The sequence below is a fragment of the Emys orbicularis genome, chromosome 14, assembly GCF_028017835.1.
Source record: "Emys orbicularis isolate rEmyOrb1 chromosome 14, rEmyOrb1.hap1, whole genome shotgun sequence".
Taxonomy (NCBI): Eukaryota; Metazoa; Chordata; order Testudines; family Emydidae; genus Emys; species Emys orbicularis.
In genome coordinates this window covers 6,231,888-6,257,265 of record NC_088696.1, presented here as the reverse complement: position 1 = coordinate 6,257,265, position 25,378 = coordinate 6,231,888, and the positions used below count along the sequence as shown (strand labels likewise).

At 43.6% G+C, this 25,378-nt stretch overlaps 1 protein-coding gene across 1 annotated transcript in view; it reads right to left on the bottom strand.

Moving 5' to 3' along the window:
* Positions 1-18,451, bottom strand: part of ZCCHC14 (zinc finger CCHC-type containing 14) — an 81,047-nt gene extending 62,596 nt beyond the window's left edge. Inside the window, exons 1-2 of the mRNA XM_065416886.1 lie at positions 17,463-18,451; positions 2,688-2,811 (exon numbers count right to left, since the gene is read on the bottom strand). Coding sequence (XP_065272958.1) covers positions 2,688-2,811; positions 17,463-18,026 — 688 coding nt within the window. The 5' untranslated portion in view covers positions 18,027-18,451. The remainder of the gene's footprint in view (positions 1-2,687; positions 2,812-17,462) is intronic.
* Positions 18,452-25,378: the final 6,927 nt, after the last annotated feature.

Sequence of the window (25,378 nt, the reverse complement as noted above, 5' to 3'; positions counted from 1 at the left end):
GTCTATACCATGACTAGTCTTGGCACATTTTCTGATGCTAGAACAATAATCATGGTCCAAGAATGAAAATTCAATGCCAAACCCTGTCCTATTTTTGTCAAATGGAAGTCACAAACCTTGGAAGGTTTCTGCTGAGAGTTGCATTTTTTACAGCTGAAGAAATAGCTACTTACAGCATTATTTGGCTGTAAACTTACTGCTACATATAGCTATTGAGATTATTGTTGGGTAAATCACAAAATAGGAGTTTCCAGTGGAGACAAGCCAAGAAGTTTTGCTTAGGATCTTCAATTACTTCCAATCTGTTTTGGCTCCTCTGCTTCTATAGCAAATAAATAATGCTGCACTTGTAAAAGCACCTTTCATCAAGGATTTCAAAGTGGTATTACTATATCCATTTTACAGATGGGGAAATTGAAGCAGAAAGAGGTTGAGAGAGATTTACCCAAGGTTACACAGCAAATGACAGAACCCAGGAGACCAGATTTACAGGCCACTGCTCTAACCACTACACAAAATTGCCCCCAGCAAAATGACTAGATTTCAGCTCTTTATTTGAACTTATCACTCAGTCCATAACTTCTTAGATTTGTTATTACATTTGAAGCCTATTCTAAATTTAAAGACAAAATATTAGCACTAATCAATTTGTGTAATTTAATCGGCATTATTTCTTCTATACAGATCCTACAAAGGCAGTTAACAAAAGTTGTTCTACATAAATATAAAACTAGAGCGGCAGGTTTTACTTGGAAGCCAGCAGGTCGGCCATAACTCCATAGTCCTTCCAACCCCAGTATCCTGGGATGGGCTTGCATAGCAGTCAGCAAGGCTAGCGGTCAAGCTTCATTCAGTCATTCCCAGTGCCCCAGAGTTCTCCTGGCGGCAGCCAGTAGGTGGGACCCAGGACCTCCATCTCCACCAGTCTCCGCTAAGGGCCCCAGGGGAGTGGCGTTAAGTGCCTCAGTTGTCTCTTTCTAATGCACCTAACTAGACTCCCCCCGTGCTGCTTGATAACTCCCTGCTCTCTCTTCAGTCCCCTCCCCACTCCAGTGGGGAGTTCCCAGTCTCAGCAGCTCACATGGTCAAATAAGTATTCCCTAGCTCTCCTCCCAGTGTTCAGTTATTCTATCTCAGTAGGGAGTGGGGATGGAGAAAGGGTCAGGCCCTTACCCTCTTGGTTGTGGTTTTACGCACAATCCAGATCCTTCTCCTGTGGATAGCTCTGTCCCCAGAAGCTGAAAACTGTCTTCCTACCTTCGGACAGCCTCTCCTTCATTCCTATTCATCCCCACATCGCCACTCTCTGCCTGACTGTCAGAATTCCCCTTTGAGCAGATCCTCCATTTGAAGCATGCTCCACAGCTGCTGAGGGGTGAGAACCTCTTGGTCCAATACTGCTTCTTCACTCTCTTAGTCTCTGTATAAAGTCGTTAAACCCCATTACAACTAGCTCAGAGCTCAAAATATTCCCCAACATAACCATGGGCCACATATTTCTCTGCCTGTAGGGTGACTAGATGTCCCGATTTTAGCTGTTTGTCCCGATATTTCGCTCCGCCGGCAGTTTTTTTTTTTTTTTTTTTTGCCCCCCCGGTGTCCCGAAATTTTCTTCCTCTCATCTGGTCACCCTATCTGCCTGCAATAAAAAAAAATAGTGAACTCAGATTCTGGGTGTTGCTGATCTAAAGTAAAGGAGATCGAGTATTTCTAAGCATAAGCCAAAGGGATGGGAGTGGAAAGGGACGTTGCTCTCCACAACTCAATTTCAGGAAACCTATTATTTTGCTTGTGCCCCCATTGAATGTACCATTAAATGACTAGAACTGTTCCTTCCTATACCAACCTCCCATGAGGCTGACTATACCCATGGCGACGTATCAGTTTGCTACAAGTACAAAGGTCAAAGTGTGAGCACAATCTCTGCTAGCTCCCCATCCACCACCAACATTCCTCAAACATTTTTTTAAATAACCGATATCAACATGAAAGGTATACTTACACACAGATGTTGGACACTGAAAGGTCTGTACATTTATTATTACCTATTGGCAATGCAGCATTAAATTAAACTCCTAGTGATTTTGGATGAACATTCAGTTTTCAGAGTTAGCAAACGACCAGAACAATAGGGGTTGTATGGCTGGGGGAAGGAGGGTCCAAGGGTCGACTGATTCTCCTACTCTCCACCCCTCCTTACTGCACACACAGGAATGTCCTCTTGAAAACCAAAACAGAACACCAAAACATAGCTGTTCTTCTACCCGTTGTCTTGTCTCTAAGAACAGCAACACTGACCGTAGCAAACATTTTTATACTAAAATATATCAATTAACTACTTATACAAAGACACAAGATATATGGACTACCAACTACTTAAACAAATCAGGAGACATTTAGTTTTCGCGAAGACATCATTTGTCAAAAGAGTTAAAAGGGGGTTAAGTTGTAAGCAACATTCTTGCTAACTGCCCAGCAGAATGTCTCTCACTATATAAATGTAACTATTTATTGGAAGACTAAGACAACTTTCTCCAATGACCATTCTACTTTCAGTGTGCTATCCTTGCTAAATTCAACAAGTTAGCAAAGAACACAGTTACAATCTTGGGTCAGGATTATAAAATACTTCCTTAAAGCAATTAGAGATATACAATGTGAATTATGCAAAGCAAGTTGGGACCCACCTTTGGAGTGTTTTCCTGAAGACCTCTTGGGTAACGACTCCTCAATGGAATGTGCTGACGTATGTAGTGCATTTTCCAAACTGTTACTGACACTGTTTATGGGGGTCTCAGATCTTGGAGTGACCTGGAAAAAATAAATAAATAAAGCTGATGTAACTCTGGAACATTCCATTTTCCTCCACTAAGTGAATAGTGTTTCAAATTGAGTTAAGAGCCATCAAGAGCATTACTATTCTATTCTAAAACAGTTATACATTTTTCAGTATATTTTACAAGTAACAATTTGGTGGAGGAGCTTTTTAGTCAGCCATCTGTAAATCTAAATTAGCCTTCATAATCCACACAGTGGTGCACGAAGTACCATTCTTTTTTAAAGTGTTATGCTTATGCAACAGTCCATTTTAAACAAATTTACAAACTCTTCTTTTGTTAATTTTAAGAGCAAACTTGGGTTACTATGTCAAGCAAAGGACAACCACTTTTATGTTGTGTCATGTATCTTAAATATTACTGCAACAGATAAGAAACCAACTTCACCTCTCAGGACAAAAAACAGTGTAAGAAAATGACTCCGTTGGCTTTGCAATTTGGGAGCTTGCCAAATCTGAAGACTGTATTTTGATGAAAAATTACTCATTGTGAAAGAGAAAAGTAGGCTGCATCATCAAAAACCAACTTTATAGCCTAATATGTACCCTTTAATCTGCACTTAGCATAAGGAACATATTTTCACTATGACTCAAGAGCTAGAAAAACAAACATAAATCATATGAAAAACAGAACATTTAAACTACTTTAGTTGCTGTCCACAACAATATGCACATTTGTGCTACAATGTAGAAAAACACCTATTGTTAGTAGTGTAATGTGAAGAATTTGCCACCTAAAGCAAGTCAATTAGTCTCTCACATTTTCTAAAAAATGAGAAGCAGATATGGAGAATGGTCACATTAGCAGCAGGGCTTAAGTATCTGAAAGGTGGAAAACTTGTGTGTTTAAATAGGTTACAACAGAAGTACTCATATTAACAAATGCATTCCTTGAAATTCGACTGCCACATTTTGAATTAACAAGAAATCCCAGTCTGTAGGATTCTAATTTAACATAGGTTCTATCCTTTCACAAATCACAAGAGAGGAAAATGTAATCTCAGTGTAACAAAAGAAACTAGTCATTATTCACGATAACTAACATCAGAGTTTACAATTTCCTGTAAGGTTCAATCATATAGTGATTCCAGGCAGGGCCCTAAGGAGGAAAGCAATTTTTAAAAAACATCTCATCTACCCCACTGTTAGCCTAGTACAGAGGCGGGCAAACTATGGCCCGCGGGACCCTCCTGCCTGGCCCGGGAGGCTAGCCCCCGGCCCCTCCTCTGCTGTTCCCTCTCCCCCGCAACCTCAGCAAGCCACACCACGCCGCCGGTGCAATGCTCTGGGCAGCACAGCTGCAGAGCCGCGGCCTGACCCGGTGCTCCAGGCAGCCTGGTAAGAGGGCAGGGAGGGTTGAGAGGGTAGGGGAGTTCGGGGTGGTGGTCAGGGTTGTGGATATGGGTTGGGGCGGTCAGAGGCGGGGAATGGGGGGGTTGAATGGGTGCAGGGATCCCAGGGGGCAGTCAGGAAGGAGGGGGGTTGGATGGGGCGATGGGGGGCAGTCAGGGGGAGGGGTTCCAGGGGCGGTCAGGGGACAGGGAGCAGGGGTGTGTGGATGGGGCAGGGGTCCCGGAGTGGGGGGCCATCAGGGAACAGGGGAGGTTGGATGGGGCAGGAGTCTGGGAGGGGGCCATCAGGGGGCGAGAAGCAGGAGGGGGATGGGGGCGGGGGCCCGGCCACGTCTGGCTGTTTGAGGAGGCACAGCCCCCCCAACCGGCCCTCCATACAATTTACGAAACCTGATGCGGCCCTCAGGCCAAAAAGTTTGGCCACCCCGGCCTAGTATATTGTGACTAACTGGATTACATGTTTTAGATTTTGCATAATTTCTCCTTGTTTTTGTAGAATTATCCCTTTCTAAGGTTCACATAAAACCTTGGCCTTCACATGTGTGACACACACACACTTTAAGGCTCTAACACCTAAGTGCACAAGTGAAGGAATGATGAGTGCAGATTTTCAAGAACTCATTTGTTCAAACTATGACAGTTTACACCTGTGCTAGAGAAGTCGACCTGCTTTAAAAAACACCACCAGGGCTCCCAAAAGAGAAAGGCAGATTATAGGAGAAAATCTTGAGAGATGCTGGAACAGAAATGATTACAAGTCCTGTCTTCCTCTTCAACATCACTACACTGCTTTTACTTTTTTAATTCAGACATTTACTTGGATGCCTACAGCCAAGCATGCAGGTGCCTTACACCCATAAGAACAATTGTAAAACAGTGACACACAAAGCTTTCAGATTAAAAGGCTAGCAATGAAACCCGTAGCTCAGTCACACACACACACACAAATCCCCAATGCCCTAACTAAAATTTTTCAAAGGCTTGATCGAAGAGCTAATCATGCACTGTTTCTGAAGCTCATTAAACTCAGACTCTGGTGGATTGCTGGAGAGACACGTTCCAGAGGGCTGGGCATTCTGCTGACTCCAACCTGCTGTTGGCAGTGGAAAGTTTAACCCAAGAAGCAGATTGATGTTTTCCCAAGTAAGGATTGCTGTCACCCATTTTTGGTTATAAGCAAAATCTGAATTCTTCCCAGGAAGACATAAATCCTTTTGTTATTTTTGGTAAAGATTAATTTAGCCCATGTCTTGACCAGCTGAATTCATATGTTATCTGACTCACTCTCACATCAAAGTACAGTCAATTCAAACTGGTGTTCAACCACAACACCCTGATCAGTTCCAAATGGAGCACTTTAGTTAGGGAGCTAATGGTGTTATGGTCAGGCTCACTATGACTGTTTAAAAGTCTTCACGCAGATTTTAAATAACGTTTTTCCACTGACTTCCATATCCTTTGACGTTGCTTATCACTGAAGTTTTTCTAGAGAAAGGGAAAGTTTCAATAAAAAATGTTTTGTAATGTAAGTAATATTTTCAGATCAGCCAGCTATTTTAAAATTAAAGAATAAGTGATATTTGATTGGACCACACACACTGCAATATCCTAGGATTGCATGAACTGTGAAACTTGCAGTCCTAGAAGAAAACTGACATGAAAAATATCATTTACACATGATTATGTTTTTACAGCCACATTACTCCTGAGGGAATTCTGCGCTAAGCAAATAAAAATTCTGCACACAATATTTTAAAATTCTGCAAATTTTGTTGATAAATAAATGTGGAGGCTCCAGCATGGCAGTGGGGAAGCACAAGCCACTGGTTGCATGAAGATGGAAGACCACCATACAACACCCCCCCACACACCCCACCCCAGGGCACGGACTCCGCAGTGAGGCTGCACCCAACCCTAAGAAAGCGCAAGGGCAGGGCCTGCCCTGGAAACACCCCAGGGCCCTGCCCCTCCATGCCAGGTACAACAGGTGTGGGCAGGCAGACTCAGCTCAGCAGGATCCAAGTATGGAGGGGCGTAGTGTGCGAGAATCCAGGTGTGGAGTGAGAGGGTTTTGTGGGGGGGCAATCTGGGTGCAGGCAGCTCAGTGAGGATTCGGGGGGGGGGGGGGAAGCTGGATACACAGTGGCTCATTGAGGGGGGTTGTGTCAGAAATTATATATGATGATTCATTAAGTACAAACCCCCCGTTAACAGAATCACAGTTGACAAATTTAAAATAGCAAGAAAATTCAGAGTTCAGGTTCTCATGTCATGGTTCCTATGTATTACAGTGCACAAAGATAAGTTCACAATGGAAATACTGACAACCCCTACTGTAGCTGTAAAAGAGGTAATAAGAGCTACCAGTCTAAAATGTTCTCACTAATGCATGGATGGCTCAAGTAAGTATGGGAAGTGGTAAATCTTTGAAGCCAGCTTTACAGTTAGCTGTGCTACCCAGTGAGAATGTATAACAGTCGATTTACTACACCAAGTCTTTTCATGAGAACAGCAGGGTTCATAAATGGGAAATTTAACTTGGTAAGTATTTAAGTAGAACAGTAATTATCTGTTCCCTTTCAGAATAACTAACCGGAACACAAAATATAGATGGTTTAACTGAAAACTATTTGTTGGCCTGGACTGAATTAAAGCCAACATTATCTAATGTGTAACATGACTACTTATACTCTCCAAGTTTATGAAAAGATTACATAGGTGTTTTTTTGGGAACAAACTTGTTCTCAAGAAATTTCATGGGGGATGTTTTTTCACTAATACTCTATGCAAAATAAATACTGATTTCCTTGCCTATTCAGTCATAAATATTCAGAGTATAATTAGACTAAAAACATACGACGTGAAGGCTGGATAAGAGAATAGCACTAAGTGGCATCTAATGGCTTCAAGCCCAAGAGCTGCATGAACGAATACAATCATTTCCTATTTATTGTTGAGGGAAAAATCCACATAATGTTACAGATATGAAAAATAACTAAGGATTGGGGAGGCAGGAATCCTAGAGAGTAATGGGCTCCACTAATTTTTCACTCTGTAAATTTATTCCACACCCTTGGAATAAACCCTCATGAGAGGGAATCTCTCTTTCAGTTTCTTAAATGCAGAAAGATTTACAGGTGAGCTACAAAGGATTTTTAAAGAGTCTGGCTTGTGCCCTCCTTTGTTTTTTATGATTCATAAATAAATTCCTGCCCCTGCCTTTTTAGGTGTTTCTGATTTTTGTTTGTTTGTTTTAAATCTTAGACCTTTTCTGCATTAGGAATTCTGGCCACCGATGTAGCAACACTTGTGCAACCCCAGTCTAGTATAGAAATGGAAAGCTGTGATTTGCACTGCAGCAGCAGCATACCCTGGTTTTAATCGCAGTAATCTCTAATGGTGAAAAATCACTGCCTGGCTTGCCCTATCGAACTAGGGGCTCATACCAGTGCAGTTACACAGATGGCTATTCATGGATAGCTGGAATTGGGATAAATCTCCATGGTATTTCTAAGGCCTTTTCTACACTGAACGTCAAGTCTAGTCATCCCTGCTGTTGCTGGACAACATTCTGCATATCACAGAGCAGATGATGATGATCTGGTGGTCCATTCTCACCGTAAATTCTACGACTGTGTGTGTATTATATGCTCACAAGACCTTAATCAAAGGTGTGGCGAATGCTGACTCTTTAATAGGGCTGTCAAGCAATTAAAAAAACTAATCGTGATTAATCGCACCCTTAACAATAATAGAATACCATTTATTTAAATATTTTGGATGTTTTCTACATTTTCAAATATACTGAATTACAACACAGAATACAAAGTGTACAGTGCTCACTTTATATTTATTTTTTATTACAAATATTTGCACTGTAAAAAAAGAAATAGTATATTTCAATTTACCTAATACAAGTACTGTAGTGCAATCTCTTTATAATGAAAGTTGAACTTACAAATGTCGAATTATGTACAAAAAAAATAACTGCATTCAAAAATAAAAATGTAAAACTCTACAAGTCCACTCAGTCCTATTTCAGCCAATCGCTCAGACAAACAAGTTTGGTTACAATTTGCAGGAGATAATGCTGCCCACGTCTTGTTTATGTCACCAGAAAGTAAGAACAGGCGTTCGCATGGCATTGTTGCAGCTGGCCGGCATCGCAAGATATTTATGTGCCAGATGTGATAAAGATTCATATGTCCCTTCATGTTTCAACCACCATTCTAGAAGACATGTGTCCATGCTGATGACAGGTTCTGCTCGATAACGATCCAAAGCAGAGCTGACCAACGCATGTTCATTTTCATCATCTGAGTCAGATGCCACCAGTAGAAGGTTGATTTTCTTTTTGGTGGTTCAGGTTCTGTAGTTTCTACATCGGAGTGTTGCTCTTTTAAGAATTCTGAAAACATTCTCCACGCCTCATCTCTCTCAGATTTTGGAAGGCACTTCAGCTTCTTAAACCTTGGGTTGAGTGCTGTATCTATCCTTAGAAATCTCACATTGGTACCTTCTTTGCATTTTGTCAGATCTGCTGTGAAAGTGTTCTTAAAACTAACATTTGCTGGGTCATCATCCGAGATTGCTATAACATGAAATGTATGGCAGAATGCATGTAAAACAGAACAGGAGACATACAATTCTCCCCCAAAGAGTTAAGTCACAAATTTAATTAAAGCATTATTTTTTTAAACGATCATCATCAGCATGGAAGCATGTCCTCTGGAATGGTGGCCGAAGCATGAAGGGGCATATGAACGGTTAGCATATCTGGCACGTAAATACCTTGCAACGCTGGCTACAAAAGTGCCACGCGAATGCCTGTTCTCACTTTCAGGTGACATTGCAAATAAGAAGCAGTTAGCAGTATCTCCTGTAAATGTAAACAAACTTGTTTGTCTTAGCAATTGGCTGAATAAGGAGGAGGACTGAGCGGACTTGTAGGCTCTAAAGTTTTACACTGTTTTGTTTTTGAGTGCAGTTATGTAACAACAACAAAAATCTACATTTGTAAGTTACACTTTCACTATAAAGAGATTGCACTACAGTACTTGTATGAAGTGAATTGAAAAATACTATTTCTTTTGCTTATCATTTTTACAGTGCAAATATTTATAATTAATAATAATAATATAAAGTGAACACTTTGTATTCTGTGTTGTAACAGAAATCAATATATTTGAAAATGTAGAAAAACATCCAAAAATATTTAATACATTTCAATTGGTATTCTATTGTTTAACAGTGTGATTAATCATGATTAATTTTTTTAAATCGCTGCTAATATTTTTGAGTTAATCGCATGAGTTAACTGCGATTAATCGACAGCCCTACTCTTTAACAAAGATTTCCTTTGTCCAGAAATCTTTATTAAAATTCCATAATGCACACAGGGCCATAGAATCTTCCAGAACACACAACACCTGAACTACTGCTGTAAAGCAAATAAAACTTCCTTAAAAAGCCTTCAGCTTTTCTTTTTTTTAAATACATCATTAAACAGCAAGAGGACACAACAGCACAAGACCAGAAGTTCCACAGCTTTCATGCAATTCTGAATTATAGTATTTATGGGGTGGGACAGAATAAAAATGGCAAATACTGTTGATCTTTCCCCTCCACTCACTGAATCGGCACTAATATTTGATACATAATGCAGTTTTGAGCACCTAAATTAGTTACCTACTGCATAAAAGAGTCAGATATTTTCAAATGTATAAACCATTTAAAAGGATTCAGGCCTTTTCTAGATTTTCCATTTGAGATCAGAAAAAAGTTCATGCAAGTATAGACTTCTATATTCTGCCAGTACAACTTCTATTTTAAATAGTAAAGCAGTCAACAGAAGACAGTTTAATACTAACAGTGACTTGGGCACGTATCAGCATTATCTGATATGTAGGTCTCTATCCTGAACTACACAGTATTTTAATGTATGATTTGAGATTAAATGTGCATAGATTTCTCTTTATGATTTTGATAGGGCTTTTGTTTATATAATTTTTTTAAAAGGCAAAATCTCTCCAGTAGCAAGAGGCAGACCCACCATCTATACAATTAGAGCACATATGTGTACTATTGTAGCTGCAGATAGTCACGATAAGATTCATATCTACAAAGAAAGCAACAAAACGCATTGACACATGCACTAAGTACCACGCAGGTCCATCTTATTGGTCCACTTGAAAGTATCCAAGACTTCCAGTATAGGGTTTTTTGTCTGTCCGTCTTTCTCTAAACCTTTAGACCATCTCTAAATTTGGAAAGTTTATAAAACAATTCCCAGCTAGCATCAGTGGTAATAGTAGCCAAAGCATGAACAAGGCTCCTGCAGCCAGATCTGATTTTATCACCACTTAATTAAATCTACTGAAAGCATGTTTAATCAACACTGTGGTTAAAAAATGATCTGGCCATTGAGGCCTTTTCTATGCTAAGACTCCCACCTGTGCTAACATCATTTCAGCTGAACAGGTGACAGTACTGGTTGCTTCTATGGTTGATACACTCGAAAGAAAGTCTACACTACAAAATTAAGTCGACCTAAGTTACGTTGACGTACAGCCACCACAATAATTGAATCAGTTTTACATGTCCACACAACGCTCCTTGTGTCGGCAGTGCACGTCCTCACCGGGAGCGCTTGCACCGATTTAACTGCCAGCATGATGCATTGTGGAACAGTTTCTGAAAGGCAGTAACAGTTGATATAAGCAACGCAGAGTACACTGACACTGTGTCAACATAACTACATCAACTTAAGCGCTATGCCTCTCGCAGAGGTGGAGTTATTAAGTCGGTGTAGTGAACAAGTTACATTGGTGAGAGCTATATTTTAGTGTAGACACTTGCAGAGTTAGGTCGACGTAAGCTACCTTATGTCGATCTAACTCTGTTGCGTAGACTAGGCCTTAGGCATCAAAATAGTGTTATGCTTCTTTTGCAGCTGCCAACTCCCAGCATCACATTTCAGAGGTGAGAGGGGAAGAGAAGGAAAGGCAAGCTTTATATTTGTTGAAGTGCAAACCAGGCAGTGAATGGACTTCTAGTTTGCCTTTTCACTGGAATAATTCACAGGTACTCTGGTCTCACTGACTAACAACTCACAAATTCAGAAGGACATGCGAACAAGATAAAATCCATATTTTAAAATAGTGAATATAGGTTTAAATAATGCTGTTAGACAGTGACAATATTCACATATAAAACAAGAAAATAGGGGATGGGGAAAGCCAGCCAATGTTTAAAAGCGAAATTTTCTAGTATATCATTGCTAGTATATCATTGAATCTACAGCTCTTCAATTAAAAAGTTATTCCTAAGCTATTGGTCTGATTACTTTTGGATCATTTTTAGTTAGTTATGATGGCTTTAAAACTGCATATTGTGCAGTATTTTAGTTTAAAAGTATCAGTGATTTCAAACACTGTTGAGGTATATAATTGTATTTTCAACAGTTACCCAAAAGCTAAGTAGGTTGACAGTGGCTGCCCCACATACTCAATGCAAAACTCAGGCAAGATGCATATATGGAAACATAGATTTGGGTGAGCCCAACACCATTGTCTTTACTGCCTTTTATATTTCTCCTAATTTACATACAGGCAAAGTAATTCTTGATTCATCCTGCTCTCTTCCCCTTTTACCAATATGGAACATTTCAAAGGGAAAAAACAAACAAACCTTCTCTTCCAAGTTTCATATAGAGCTAATTTTAACAGCTAAATTATGTCATTGAAAATAATCTACAACTATACTCATGGGAATAGCATCTCTAGAATTAGCACTTCTTTTGTTTTCAGCAAAAACAACAAAACCTCAAAATGGCAAAACACAAAATATACTCTGCAACTCAGGACATGGCTTCAAGGGAAAAGTTATTATTAGACATATTGGAGTAATAATTAGAGGACTCAATCAGGATCAGAGCCCCATTGTGCTAGGTCCTGTGCAAACACACAGAAAGAGACAGGCCCTGTCCCAATAACCAGCTAAAGAATCATAGCATCTCAATTTATGCAATTCAAATCATACATTTAAAAACACAGATTTTTAACCAAGTGGTTAAATACTTTAAAACAAGGTTGCTGTTCAACAGCTTTGAAGTTGCACACTGGAATGTTTGTTTATGTGTGGTTAACAATTGCTAGCTTTGCTTTTCCACGAGTGGGTTACACACAGTTTGAGCACTGATTTAACTAAAACAGTTTAGAGACTGGTTCAGGTAAAACAGTGCAGTCTCCTGCGGTACACACTTTTATTTCAGATGAAGAGTGTCCTACTTCAATTTTGCTTAATTGTAATTGATAACAATCAGTAGATAATTAGAAAAAAAATAGGGTACAAACACAGGACTTGAATACAATGATGTCATGGCTGAAGAAAAACATCATAGTCTGCATTTAAAAAAAAGTGGGGGGAAAGTCAACATCATTATGAATTCAGTGAAAGTTTTTTGGCTCTTTCTATTTGGTTTCTCACTATGGAATATTCAGTCCAATTTCCAAATAAGCTTCATTTTAAATGCCTAAATTAGATTCTCATGTTAACATTCATTATACTATTGGGCAACATTCATTTAATTAAAATGAACATACTACTAATGGAGAATACTTTACTCCTTTCAAGTCCTTCCTGTGCAGTTATAAAAAAAACCTTCCTGGTTCTACCCATTAAACCATTTTTGTGAGAAAAAACAAGAAGCCTAGTAAATGATGACAGTCCAAGTAGGGAGTCTCAACTTTCCAAGCTGGAAACTCAGTACCTATATGTAAGCCACGTGAACACAGTGTGGCTCATTGTACCCACGAGTGGTTAGGCCACAGAAAGGTCTGTGTATGCCATTGCCTCGAAGCTAAGAGAACTGCTCCTTGCGCTCATGTAGCAGAGGCTCTCACTTTTAGAACACAGGGATTTGAATGCAGGTCCATTGATGACCCACCCATGTAGTTACCATCACAAATGAAAGAGGACCAGGGAGAAAGTTAGGGCTCACTTTGTCCTATCTGGGGTACCACCCACTTGTCTTGAAGTCTCTGGCTGGGTCATGTGGTAATGGAACGGGAACACTTCAATTTCTAGCCTAAACGGGTATTAACATAATAAATGACTGAACAAGACATAATTTCTCATGATAGATCGGAGGCTAAAAATTCAGTTTAAAACCAGAGTTACCCAATAGTGCTAAGAATAAACCAGCTATTACCCTTCTTTTGCAAGACTGGGATAAAGCCAGAGAGCTCCTAGATATGCCTCTTGTAGGACTCAGGTTCAGCTTTAATAAAAAAAATAAAAAAATAAAAAAATGTATTTTTTCAAAATCTGATTCGATAAAAGGATTACAAATTTCAGCTACTGTTTCCTCAAAACTATTCTCAGGTCCTTCAATCAGCTGCAGCAATACAAAATAAAAACAAAACTATTTTGCATGCACCTAAAAGTGAGACCTTATCACTAAAACCAGATCCAGCGGTCAATATAGAAACCCTCTTAAGCAGCTTATTTCCAAAGATTTAAATGAGCCTATGGAATAATATGACTGATAGATATTATATGCTACATTCTTAGAACAGAGATGTTGGTACAGAAATTGGAGGCTGACTGGCCTACCATTCATAAGATATCAATTTGTAACAGAATCACACAACTACAGTATCAGATTAACCACTGACTGTGTTACTTCCTTGCAACTGCAAACAAAATATGTCCAGAACTACTATGTAAAAGGCTCTGATTCTGCAGCTGACTCCACACAGTCAGATCCCTACACCTGCACAGAGCCCCAGTGAAATCAGCGAGCATTCCTCAACATGGAATCAGTTGAAGGACTGATGACCAAAATGTTACTCACCTAAGGGAGCCTTATTTTGCTGTTTGTTGGAATGCCCCATTGTATAGTATTTCTTGGTCCTGTCTCAAAATTGTTTTATGTAAGTGACAGGTAGAGGAGGAAAAGTTATTGAAATACATTACTCCCACTCCCTCATCCTCGCCCTCGCATCGGTGGGAGTAAAACTGATATTATCAACCTGTTTTCATCTATAGTAAAAAATAAAAAATATATCCTAAATCAGTGGATATCTAAAGCAAAACTTGTTCGACACCCAGAAAATTGAATTAATTAGTTCAATTTTGTTACACTTACTTACTATCTCAGAGAACACCACAAGTTTTATATGACATGGTTCACCCTCAACCTTAAGTGACTAGACTGCATCAGCAATCCACAGAACCAGAACTGTCCAACATCTAGATCTACCTCAGACCCGACATGCAATCTCCTTCCAGATGTAAACATATAACATGGAACCCTGTATATAATGAGTTTACCATTTCATGGCTATTATCCCTTTCTTCCTGATCCTTACAAAATATGCGCACACTTCACTGATTGTAAATTGTAATTATTTCAGCAGTGACAATTACACATTTTTTTCTTCCCAGATGTGCCTTGTTTGGTATGGGAAATAACATTAACATGATGACGCAAACGTCATTCAAGTACCATGACAGCATTGATGTTATATTTGTGCTGGAAGAGTCACTTTAATTATAAATGCATTTTCAGAGGTTTATAGCTCCTTCCAAAATTACTCCTTTGGCCTGAAGTTTCTCATACTTGTTCACGGTCCAGAAAGGATTGGGGAGAAGGTGAGCTGTTTGTTTGCTTTTGAATTTTAGTAAAATTATGTGAGACTCCTTTTGAGTTACCTGAGCATGAAAAAAATAACGGTGGTATACATGTATTAATATATTTTTCAGACACTGCTGCTCATGGATAATTCAAGTGTTTTCATTTTTTAATTCAAATTTGAACTATAAAGATTCCTATTAACTAAAACATTACAAAGTTACAAATGAATGAAAATGGCAGTCACTGCCTATGTGTTTTCCCTCTCAATATAAGTATGCACAGAGTGCATTTATCTAGCGAAGTGTTCAAAGGTCTATATACATAACTGCACAGCGTCTGTGCTGCTTATTTTGATGACAGAACATGCACTCAGTGTTGCTCTTAATTTTTCAAAATATAAAAAGCAAGGAATTTATATAAAAATACTACATTAACGCAAAGTAATAGTTAGATTTTATATGGACAAAAAATAAAATAAACTATGGTTTCAATTTGGCTAGAAAACTACAACCCTTTAAAGTCACAGACACTTCAGATAAGTCATTAGGCTATTTAAATTATACACTGTAACAACAGCATGGAAGTCTAAGGCAGTTCCACTGCATCTTGTGACGAGGTAAGTCTCAACGTTTAAGATGAACCCAAAGGAGCTTGTGCTCAGAGTTTAGCTGACATCAAATACCAACCCAGCATACCTTGTGCTCAGGCAAAGCAGCACAAATGATGGGGAAGGGCTGGCAATGGGAAAGTCTTTATAGAGATCTGATGGCTGGGGCCCCAGTGCAGCTTATCTTCTCCCGGCACCTGCGCTGACTCTTCTGGGTGATGTTGTGATCATGCAAACGTTATCAAGTCACATCACCACAACAGGCAAGCCTGCAATGTTTGGATTTAATTGCGTATAATTAAACATGGTTGGATTGAGTGAAATGTATTGTTTTTCCATGCTCTTTGTCCAACTATAGATTTAAGCCAACTTCTTGTTCTAAAAAGTATTAACTAGCTACCAGCATCTGAACAGCTTAGCAGCCTTCACTTAAAAACAAGTCTGAATTTGTCTCAAACAGATTTCCTTAACTTCAAAAGACAATGAAAATATATACAGTAAAGTGACACTAATTTTTTATACTCCCTTAAAGAGAATTTTGTTACGATGTAAACTATCAGTGTTCTTCAATACCATACGTATGATTCCATGTTTAAAATGCACTGCCCTCCCCACAAAGGTTATTGTTCTTCTGAACACAGTGGGCAAGTGACTACCCAGAAGGTAATTTTTATTGCCACCGGGAAGAACAGTAGAATGGATTCTCCATCCATCTTAGAATGGCTTAAACGGTGCTGAAAAATTTTATACTATTAGTGAAGACCAAAATGGTATGCTCTGAGAGGCATTCATGTCTATTCCTTGCGCATGTTCACTTGGTCCTGATCCTATTTCTACAGAACTTTTGTATGTGGTAAATTTTACTTTTAACCACCAAGAAGGTGAGAGTGTGGAAGATGGAACTGAGGTCTGTATATTTGTTCTATTCCTTATTTTGATTTGATGTCATGCTTCTTCTGCAGAATAGAAACCATAAGATTAAGTATTCGTATGGAGGCTCCTCCTGCAGTTAATTATATCCTTATAGCCTGTACTGAAGTATTTTTCCATCTATACTTCATTCACAACAAAAAATTAAATTGAACAAAAAGTAAACATCCGAAGAAGTGGGTTGTAGCCCACGAAAGCTTATGCTCTAATAAATTTGTTAGTCTCTAAGGTGCCACAAGTACTCCTGTTATTTTTGCGGATACAGACTAACACGGCTGCTACTCTGAAACCTGTCAAAAAGTAAACCTGTAACCTCTGCTTGTTGACTCCATCTATTTTGAGACGAGGAAACAAAATGTTGAGAAAAACACCCAGATGTCCACAGCCGAGTATTAAAAAAAAAAAAAAAAATGCAAACTTTCAAATTTAAGGCAGCAGTATCCAAAGGAATGTACAATTAGAAGGAATTGTATGTTACGAGACACCTCCAACACGTACCTTCCCATCTCAGGCAAAGATCCAACTCCCACTGAATTCGATAGGAGTTTTATCAGTCCCTTAAGCAGCCACTTTAAGTACCACTCCAGTACAATTTTGTTCAGCATTTAGATAGTCTCTCCTACTGGGTTATGGTTAAATGGGACCTAGACTCACCAAAATTTCACTGCCACCAGACAGACACTTCTAACAAACCTAATTCCTACCCCCTCCAGTCCATAATCCTTGAAGACAGATGCTTACTCTCATTTCGAGCTAGATTTTCCATGTCTTTCTCCCTGGCTAGTCTTTGATCTGCTACCCATGAAGTGAGGCAGTCCAGTCAGCTCAAGCCCATTTCTATTGATCTACTTATGACTCACTGATGAATGTCCCCCTTCTGATAATATGACACAGATCCCAAGGATCCTAGATGAATCCCTGACCATCCCATCTACTAGACAATTGATTTTTGCTGTTCCCTTAGGTGGTCACTTATCACGAGAATGTTTGAGGGGTAGGAAGGAGAAAAGATGTGGCTATGTTGTTTAAGCCTTCAAGAAAACAGTTTGAGATATTACCCAAGCCCTGAAAGGAAGAGTGCGAGGCTGCAATACCCACCTTATGGCAGCCAGGGTAGGTTGCCATGGTGCTAAGAGCGGGGATACTGGGATTCTTGCTGGTGCTGGCCATGATGTTTTGGATCTGGGTAAGCTCTTGCCTCAGTACCTGCTTCTGGTGGAAGCTAAAGGCAGGGTGGTTGGACGCCATAGTGAAGAGCAAGAGAAATTCATCCCCAGTGCGGCCCTCGTTGAGCTGCAGCCCATAGTTGTTGATGACAGAATCAATGTGGGTAAGTGTGCGGAAGAGGACTCCAGCTGCCTCTCGGTGTGCAGACCCCAACAAGGCAAGGGAGACCAGCAGTTTGCTACGTACCACCTCGTCTGTCAAGTTAGTGAGGCTACCCAAGTCAGCAGGGTTGTTAGCCTTGATTTCAGAGTCACGTAGGGAATGATAGTCCTTGCGGGCCAAGTCCTCTAAGCAGGCACCTAGAAAGCGCAGTTCAAGTGGGATGCACAAGTCCAGGAGGCCACAGAGAAATTCCACCCGCTGCGGGGAGGGCAGTTCTGAGAACCAGCGGTACACACTGTCCCTCTGCAGCCGTGGGCACCGCTTCTCTACCATGTTACTGCTTCTCTACTGCAGCTACCACCACCAATGCTGGTACCCCCGGGGACAGGGGAGGTACACACTGGGGAGTGAAGGAAAGTGCCCACACAAAAGTGGGGGAATGGGACCCTGAGAGATAAGTGCCCAGATACAAGAAGGAGGCACCCTAAGAGCAACACACACTGGGTCCCAAATAGTAAAAATCCAGGAAAATCAGGGAGCTCGCATTAGGGGTGAGATACAGGGACCCAAGGGGGATTACTGATGTGGGGGGGACACAGGGATCCCAGGGGCGGAGGCTTCCAATGGTAGGGATGAGAAGACACGCAAGGACCCTGGGAGGGGGGAAGGGAGGACCCCAGGGAGAAGTTTCCAATGGGGCGATGAGAGGACACGCAGGGACCGCAGGGAGGGGTTACTGATGGAGATGTGGGGACACGAAGGCACCTGGGGATTAGTGATGGAGGCTGACAGGACACGCAGGGACCCGGGAGAGGGTGAGGACCCCCGGGAGGGGTTACCGATGGGGATGAGGGGACACACAGGAACCCTTGGGATTAGTGATGGAGGGTGACGGGACACGCAGGGGCCCAGGAAGGGGTTAGTAATGTGTGTGTGTGTGGGGGGGGGGGTGTGACAAGACACGCAGGGACCCGGGAGGGGTTTAGTGATAGGGGTGGGGGTGACAGGACATGCAGGGACCCAGGAGGGGCCGACTGAAGGGGTGGGGGGTGACGGGACACGCAGGGTCCTGGGAAGGGGTTAGTGATGGGGGGGGTGTGACGGGACACGCAGGGGCCCGGGGGTGGGGGGTTAGTGATGGGGGGGTGACGGGACACGCAGGGGCCCGGGGGTGGGGGGTTAGTGATGGGGGGGTGATGGGACACGCAGAGGCCCCGGGGTGGAGGGGTTAGTGATGGGGGGGGGGGTGACGGGACACGCAGGGGCCCGGAAGGGGGTTAGTGATGGGGGGGGGTGACGGGACACGCAGGGGCCCGGAAGGGGGTTAGTGATGGGGGGGGGTGACGGGACACGCAGGGGCCCGGGGGTGGGGGGGTTAGTGATGGGGGAGGGGGTGACGGGACACGCAGGGACCGGGGGGGGTGTTGGTGATGGGGGGGGGGTGACGGGACACGCAGGGGCCCGGGAGGGTGTTAGTGATGGGGGGGTAACGGGACACGCAGGGACCGGGGGGGGGGGTTGGTGATGGGGGGGGTGACGGGACACGCAGGGGCCCGGGAGGGGGTTAGTGATAGGGGGGGTGACGGGACACGCAGGGACCGGGGGGGGTTGGCGATGGGGGGGGGTAACGGGACACGCAGGGACCGGGGGGGTTGGCGATGGGGGGGGGTAACGGGACACGCAGGGGCCAGGGAGGGGGTTAGTGATGGGGGGGTAACGGGACACGCAGGGGCCCGGAGCGACGCGGGACCCCGGGACCCCAGGGCGATGAGCCGGCCGCTGGGCGAAGGCAGTCGGGGTGAGGCCGGGCTCCGCGGGCCCAGCAAGCGGGGCTCGCTGCCCTCTCGCTCCCCGCCGCCGGGCGGGGGAGCAGGCCCGAGGGGCCGGGGAGATGCGGGGGGCAGGCCGGGGATGCCGGTCCAGGCCCCCGGGTATCAGCGGGCGGAGGGCAGCGCCGCGTCTCTGCCCCTGGCGGCTCGACAGAACCAGGCCTCTGGGCCGCTCCCCTCACGGGGCGGCTCCTTCCCTCCGCTTCAGCCCCGCTCGCTCCATCCTCCGCCGGCCTCCGAGGGGCCCCGCGCCCCCTCCGCGAGCCTGTTCCTGCGGCTGGGCCCCGCGCCGGCTCGCCTCCCGCTGGCTCTCCGCGGCTGACGAGCGCCGCCCGAGCCCGGCCGCCCCCGCCGGCTTCAACCGCCACCGGAGCGCCCGAGCCGCCACCACCGCGACAAATAATCCCCGCCGGCGGCAGCAAGCGGAGCGGAGGCACACGGCACTGTGTGTGAAAGTGAATAGCCGGCGGAGGAATCCCAAGCCCCGACCGGGAGGGAGGAGGCCGGAACTCACTCCCCCCTCCCCACTCACTCTCGGCCCAACCCTACGCGGTGCCCCGCCCTCTTTCCCCACCTCCGCCCACTGACTGGCCGAGTCGGCCCGGCCTCGATTGGCTCCTCCCTCCCGGCTCCCAACCTCCCGAGTGCGGGGGCCGCTCCCTCGGAAGGCCGGGTTGTCAATCATGCGTCTTAGTCCCGCCCACCGCTGGATGACTGGCCAAGAGCGACTGGGGCGGGGCGAAGTAGGCGGGGACGGCATGTAGCTGCTTTTTTGACTTCCCGGCACGTGCAGCCTGGGAGCGGTGCGGGGCCAGGAATTTGGGCTTGCGGAAGGCAGCCCTGTCTGGATCCCTCCCTCAGGCAAGAGGCTGCCCCGCTGCAGAGGGGCCTGGCTCTGGGCTGGCGCTGCACAGCAGAAGCCTGTTGCCTGGGGGAGGCAGCGAGGCCAGGGAGCCCTGGCTGCCCCGCGCCACAGGCCGGCTGGGGAGCTGGGAGCGTGTGGCTTCTCCCATGTGTCTGTCCCCCTTCAATACATTCTAATGAAACAGGGCTACTGCTGCGTCCAAGTCAAATCCCGTACAATCCAGCACCTGCTCAGCATAGCTGCAAGAGTGGATTTTTATGGCATGGAGCTGTTCGAGATTAGTGTTGTCTTTTTAATCTAGTGTCAGATGGCCCTGCTGTAACTCCGGCTGTACATCATCTCCCAAGATGATGCCTCCTTTTCTTTCTTCGCTTTTTGAAGGGAGTCTTTTCTTATTGTCAGTTCATTTGAAAAAGCCTGTTTCTTAAATTTCCTTATCTCCTGAACATTGGAGTAGATGGTGTCTTTCAGTTTCAATATTTCCTGTGGCATATGGATTGGGAAGTGATTCCCTGGGTTTCTAACGTGTCTTATCTCCTCTTATTTCTGACAAAGGGGCCATCCAGCAGGGTGGGAAATAGTGTGGTTCTGCAAAGGAGTTGGAGGGTCTGGTTAGGGGGCACCATTTCTTTGTGGTTGCCGGCATGCTTCATTTGTTTTAGAGAGCAAGGTATGGAGAAATATACAAAGTTCCAAGCATCTCTGGAACAGATGAGATCAGAAAGATAGCATGGCATGAGCTCGTAAGTGGAATAAAGCGACTGCCACTAATGTTAACCTTGACAACATCTTTATCAGATCAGCCAGCTCTCCATGGTCAAGGACATTTTGGCATTTGAGCCTGGGGCGTCTTTAAATGTAGTGTGAAAACATAACTGACAGTGAAGCCCTCGTACAGTGATAATTTATCCCCCCTTCCCTCCACAAACAACTTCACTCTGAACTGCAGTTCCCTGTAATGGTGACTTAAATGTGTACGTTACAAATTTTGAAACAATTTGAGATTTCAGTGCTGGATTTACCTATGGGTTTTATGGACAACATCCAGCAGACAAGAGAGACAGATGATATTTTGATAACACTTTTCCATGTGGCTTAATCGTGTGTTTTGTGATGTGATCAATTAGGTAAGGATAGGGGTGGTGATGCACATTTTATTTTTTATTTTTTTTAAACTTCTTGCCCTCAGTGGAGCAGGCCAGGAACCAGCATCTTTATTCTTGGCCCAAGGTAAGAGTAAGGGTTTTCCATCACTGATTCTTATAGATTATGATCTCCTTGGATCAGGGACCATGTCTTTATTTGTCGGGCTGGTCTACACTAACCCCCCCACTTCGGACTAAGGTACGCAAATTCAGCTACGTTAATAACGTAGCTGAATTCGAAGTACCTTAGTCCGAAGTTACCGCGGTCCAGACGCGGCAGGAAGGCTCCCCCGTCGATGCTGCGTACTCCGCTCGCCGAGCTGGAGTACCAGCGTCGAAGGCGAGCACTTCCGGGATCGATCCGGGGCACTTCCGGGATCGATTTATCGCGTCTTAACCAGACGCGATAAATCGAACTCAGAAAATCGATTGCTTACATCCGGACCCGGATGTAAGTGAAGACGTACCCTTAATGGAAGAGTAAGAACATAAGAACTGCCATACTGGGTCACACCAGTGGTCCATCTAGCTCAGTATTCTGTCTTCTGACAATGGCCAATGCCAGGTGCTTCCAAGGGAAGGAACAGAACAGGCAATCATGAAGTGATCCATCCCCAGTCATCCACTCCCAACTTCTGGCAATTAGAGGCTAGGAACACTCAGAGCATGGGGTTGCATCCCTAACCATTTTAGCTAATAGCCTTTGATTGGACCTATCCTCCATCAGCTTACCTAGTTCTGAAGGTAAGCACAGTATTAGCACTTCACAAATACTAAACAAGGATAACAATTGTTCCTCACTATAAACAGTTTGCTATATCTTGAGTTCATCACGTGTGAGTTCCGTGGTATGTGTGCATGGAACCAGACAAAAGCCCCTTCCTCTTACATGGGTTTGTGTACTCTCACATACTGACAAAGTAAGAATTAAACAGACTTATTCCTTTGGATTATGGTTTATTGGTAATTTCATTATACACAGTGCTAAGATTAATTGCTGCACAGTAGTTTGTAGCAGCACTGGTAATTTGTCATTTAAAAAAAATCCATTTAGAAGATTTTTATTTTATCAGCTGCATTTATTGAAATGGTCTCATCAAAGGTAGGCAGCAGGAGGAAGATTATTAAGGATAAATAGTGTTATGTATAATAGAGTTACATGGCATCGCTTTTATGGTGATGGGTCTGTGTCACTTTATAATTCTAACGTTCTCCTCCCCACACACACACACCTTTGAGAGGATATTTGTGACTCCCATAGTCTCCCCTTCTGTCTGTTCATTTCAGTGAGCCACAAGTTGAGGAAGGCAATATGCATTTCCTTCTGATGTCTTTCCAACTGCTAGCCATTGGGAGAGGAGCTCAGTAGAAAAGAGATAAAGTGCCGTCTTTCCCTAGGAAGGTGTGTACTTCTTCTGTAGTGTTCCCAACCCCTAGAACAAGGAGATGAGTACTTGCCCTTGGACCAACACACTTAAACCTTTTAAGCACCTAATAGGTGATGGAGAAAAGCCTCGGGCCTGATCTAAAGTCAATGAGAGTCTTCTTTGACTTTAGGGCTTTGGATGAGGCCCTAAAAAACCAAAAGGAATTCTGTCGCAGCAGAGACATGGTACCAAGAATCCATGGCTGGCCTACGGGAAAATGCAAAGAACCACACGGAGAAGTATAAATCATAGTTATAACAGCTCATATTACAACTTGCACAAGAGAACAGGCGGCAGCTAAAGGTCACTCAGAGGAGCGAATGGTGTGTGTATGTATCGGGGGGAGGCAGTTTCTTTTTGAAAGCTGAGTTCTCTAGATTCCAAAACTATATTTTTCCAGACTGTCCTATTTCCTGCATTCTCTCTCTTGCCCAATGTTAATTATCTGGATGATGAGTGTGCATGTTTGGAAGGCACAGCTTGGATGGCTTTATCGGAATAGTCAATAAACAGTAACTAAACTAAAAGATAGTTCACTCTCATTTTGTTGTCCACAGACTCACAATCTGTTACTATATTTATATTAAAATAGCACCCGGAGCTCACAAACAGGATTGAGGCCCCATGGTGCTTGGTGCTGTACAAACATATGAAAACATGGTCCCTATGACCCAGTACCAGTTCCTGACAAGGCCCCAGTCCTCACTCTGCACTGACAAATGCATAGCTGGAAACCAGTTTGGCTCACCTGTGTGTTAGTATTGTTAAAATAAATACCTCAGACAAGTCATTGTGGACAAAAGACTTTGTTGATTGCTTGTCCCACACCCCTGAAAAGGGAATGTGCACAAGCCCTCCTCCCATCACAGCTTAAACTGGGGGAAGAGAATAAAACTGCCCGTTAAGGAGAAATGCCTGGTCTGCCCTGAGGTTGGAACCCACCATCATGATCTACTCTAGACAGTGTGACAATCCCTATCTTATAAAGCTTCTAGTCTGATTTCTGTACTACCTCCTTCTAGATCCTATTAAACCATCTAGTCAAACCAAAGACTCCCTTTTCTGATAATATGTTAGGAAACTCATGGCTTCCATAAACATAGATTAACCTAATGGAATAACTTCTTCCGTGGATGAATTTGGGCCACAGTCATTGGCATTAAGGCTGGTATTTTCAAAGGTGTCTGGGGGAAGTGGGGAGTTAGGTGTTGAATTCACATTGAATTTCAGTGGCATTTAGGCATTTAACTCCTTTAGGTTCCTTTAAAAAGACCAGCCTAAAAAAGAAGATGTTTCACTTGGAGACCCAGTACCAACATCTGTGGATCCAATTAGATGTAAGAGCCAATAATAGTTTAATTAGGGTACGTCTACACTACCCGCCGGATTGGCGGGCAGCGATCGATCCAGCTGGGGTCGATTTATCATGTCTAGTCTAGATGCGATAAATCGATCCCTGAGTGCTCTCCCGTCAACTCCTGTACTCCACCGCCGCGAGAGGCGCAGGCGGAGTCGATGGGGGAGCGGTAGCAGTCGACTCACCACGGTGAAGACACCACGGTAAGTCGATCTAAGAACGTCGATTTCAGCTATGTTATTCACGTAGCTGAAGTTGCGTAATTTAGATCGATTCTCCCCCAGTGTAGACCAGGCTTAGAGTAGTATCTTTGTCATAGAACTTAGTGGTGAAGAGACTTTGTAGATCATCCAGTCCCAGCTCCCTATCAATGCAGGTCTGTTCCCTACTGTAAATTTTTAGAGTTTTATCCAGTCTATCCATGAGGTTTTGTACACTTCCTTTGTTAGGCTATTCCACAGCCATCATCAGATGGTACACTGTGCAGGTACGTATCCTGGATCAAAAGTCTGGAATCTCTGGACCACTAAATTTGGTTTAAGCCTCATCACTTCTGCCTGGAATTTAGCATCCAAATTCTCTGCCTCAGAGCAAAATAACTTGCAAAGCATAGACAAAATTGTCACTGCCTTGATATAGATTAGCTGTGACCACACATTAATACCACGGCACTACCCCCTTGAAACCAATTCCCTTTCATCTGACTGAATATTGCCTAAGGGAAGCATGAACATATTAGACATATATTAATAATTAAAGAAAGCCAGACAGTAGTTCAAACCTTTCACATGCTCAGCACAGTGTGAGACAATACATACTTTTTGGGGGATCTGTTTTACTTTGTGTGGCCTCACTTTCTTCCTGGATCGGCTGGCTCTTTTAGAGCTATTTGCTTTTCCTCCCTTCAACACAGGCTTCAGGGCCAGCTCCAGGCACCAGCCGAGCAAGCTCGTGCTTGGGGCGGCAGATTCTAAGGGGTGGCATTCCGTCCAATCCTACGGCGGCACGGCCACCCTTTTTTATTTTGGTTTGCCGCTCCGGCCGCCCTGTAGGGGGCGGCGG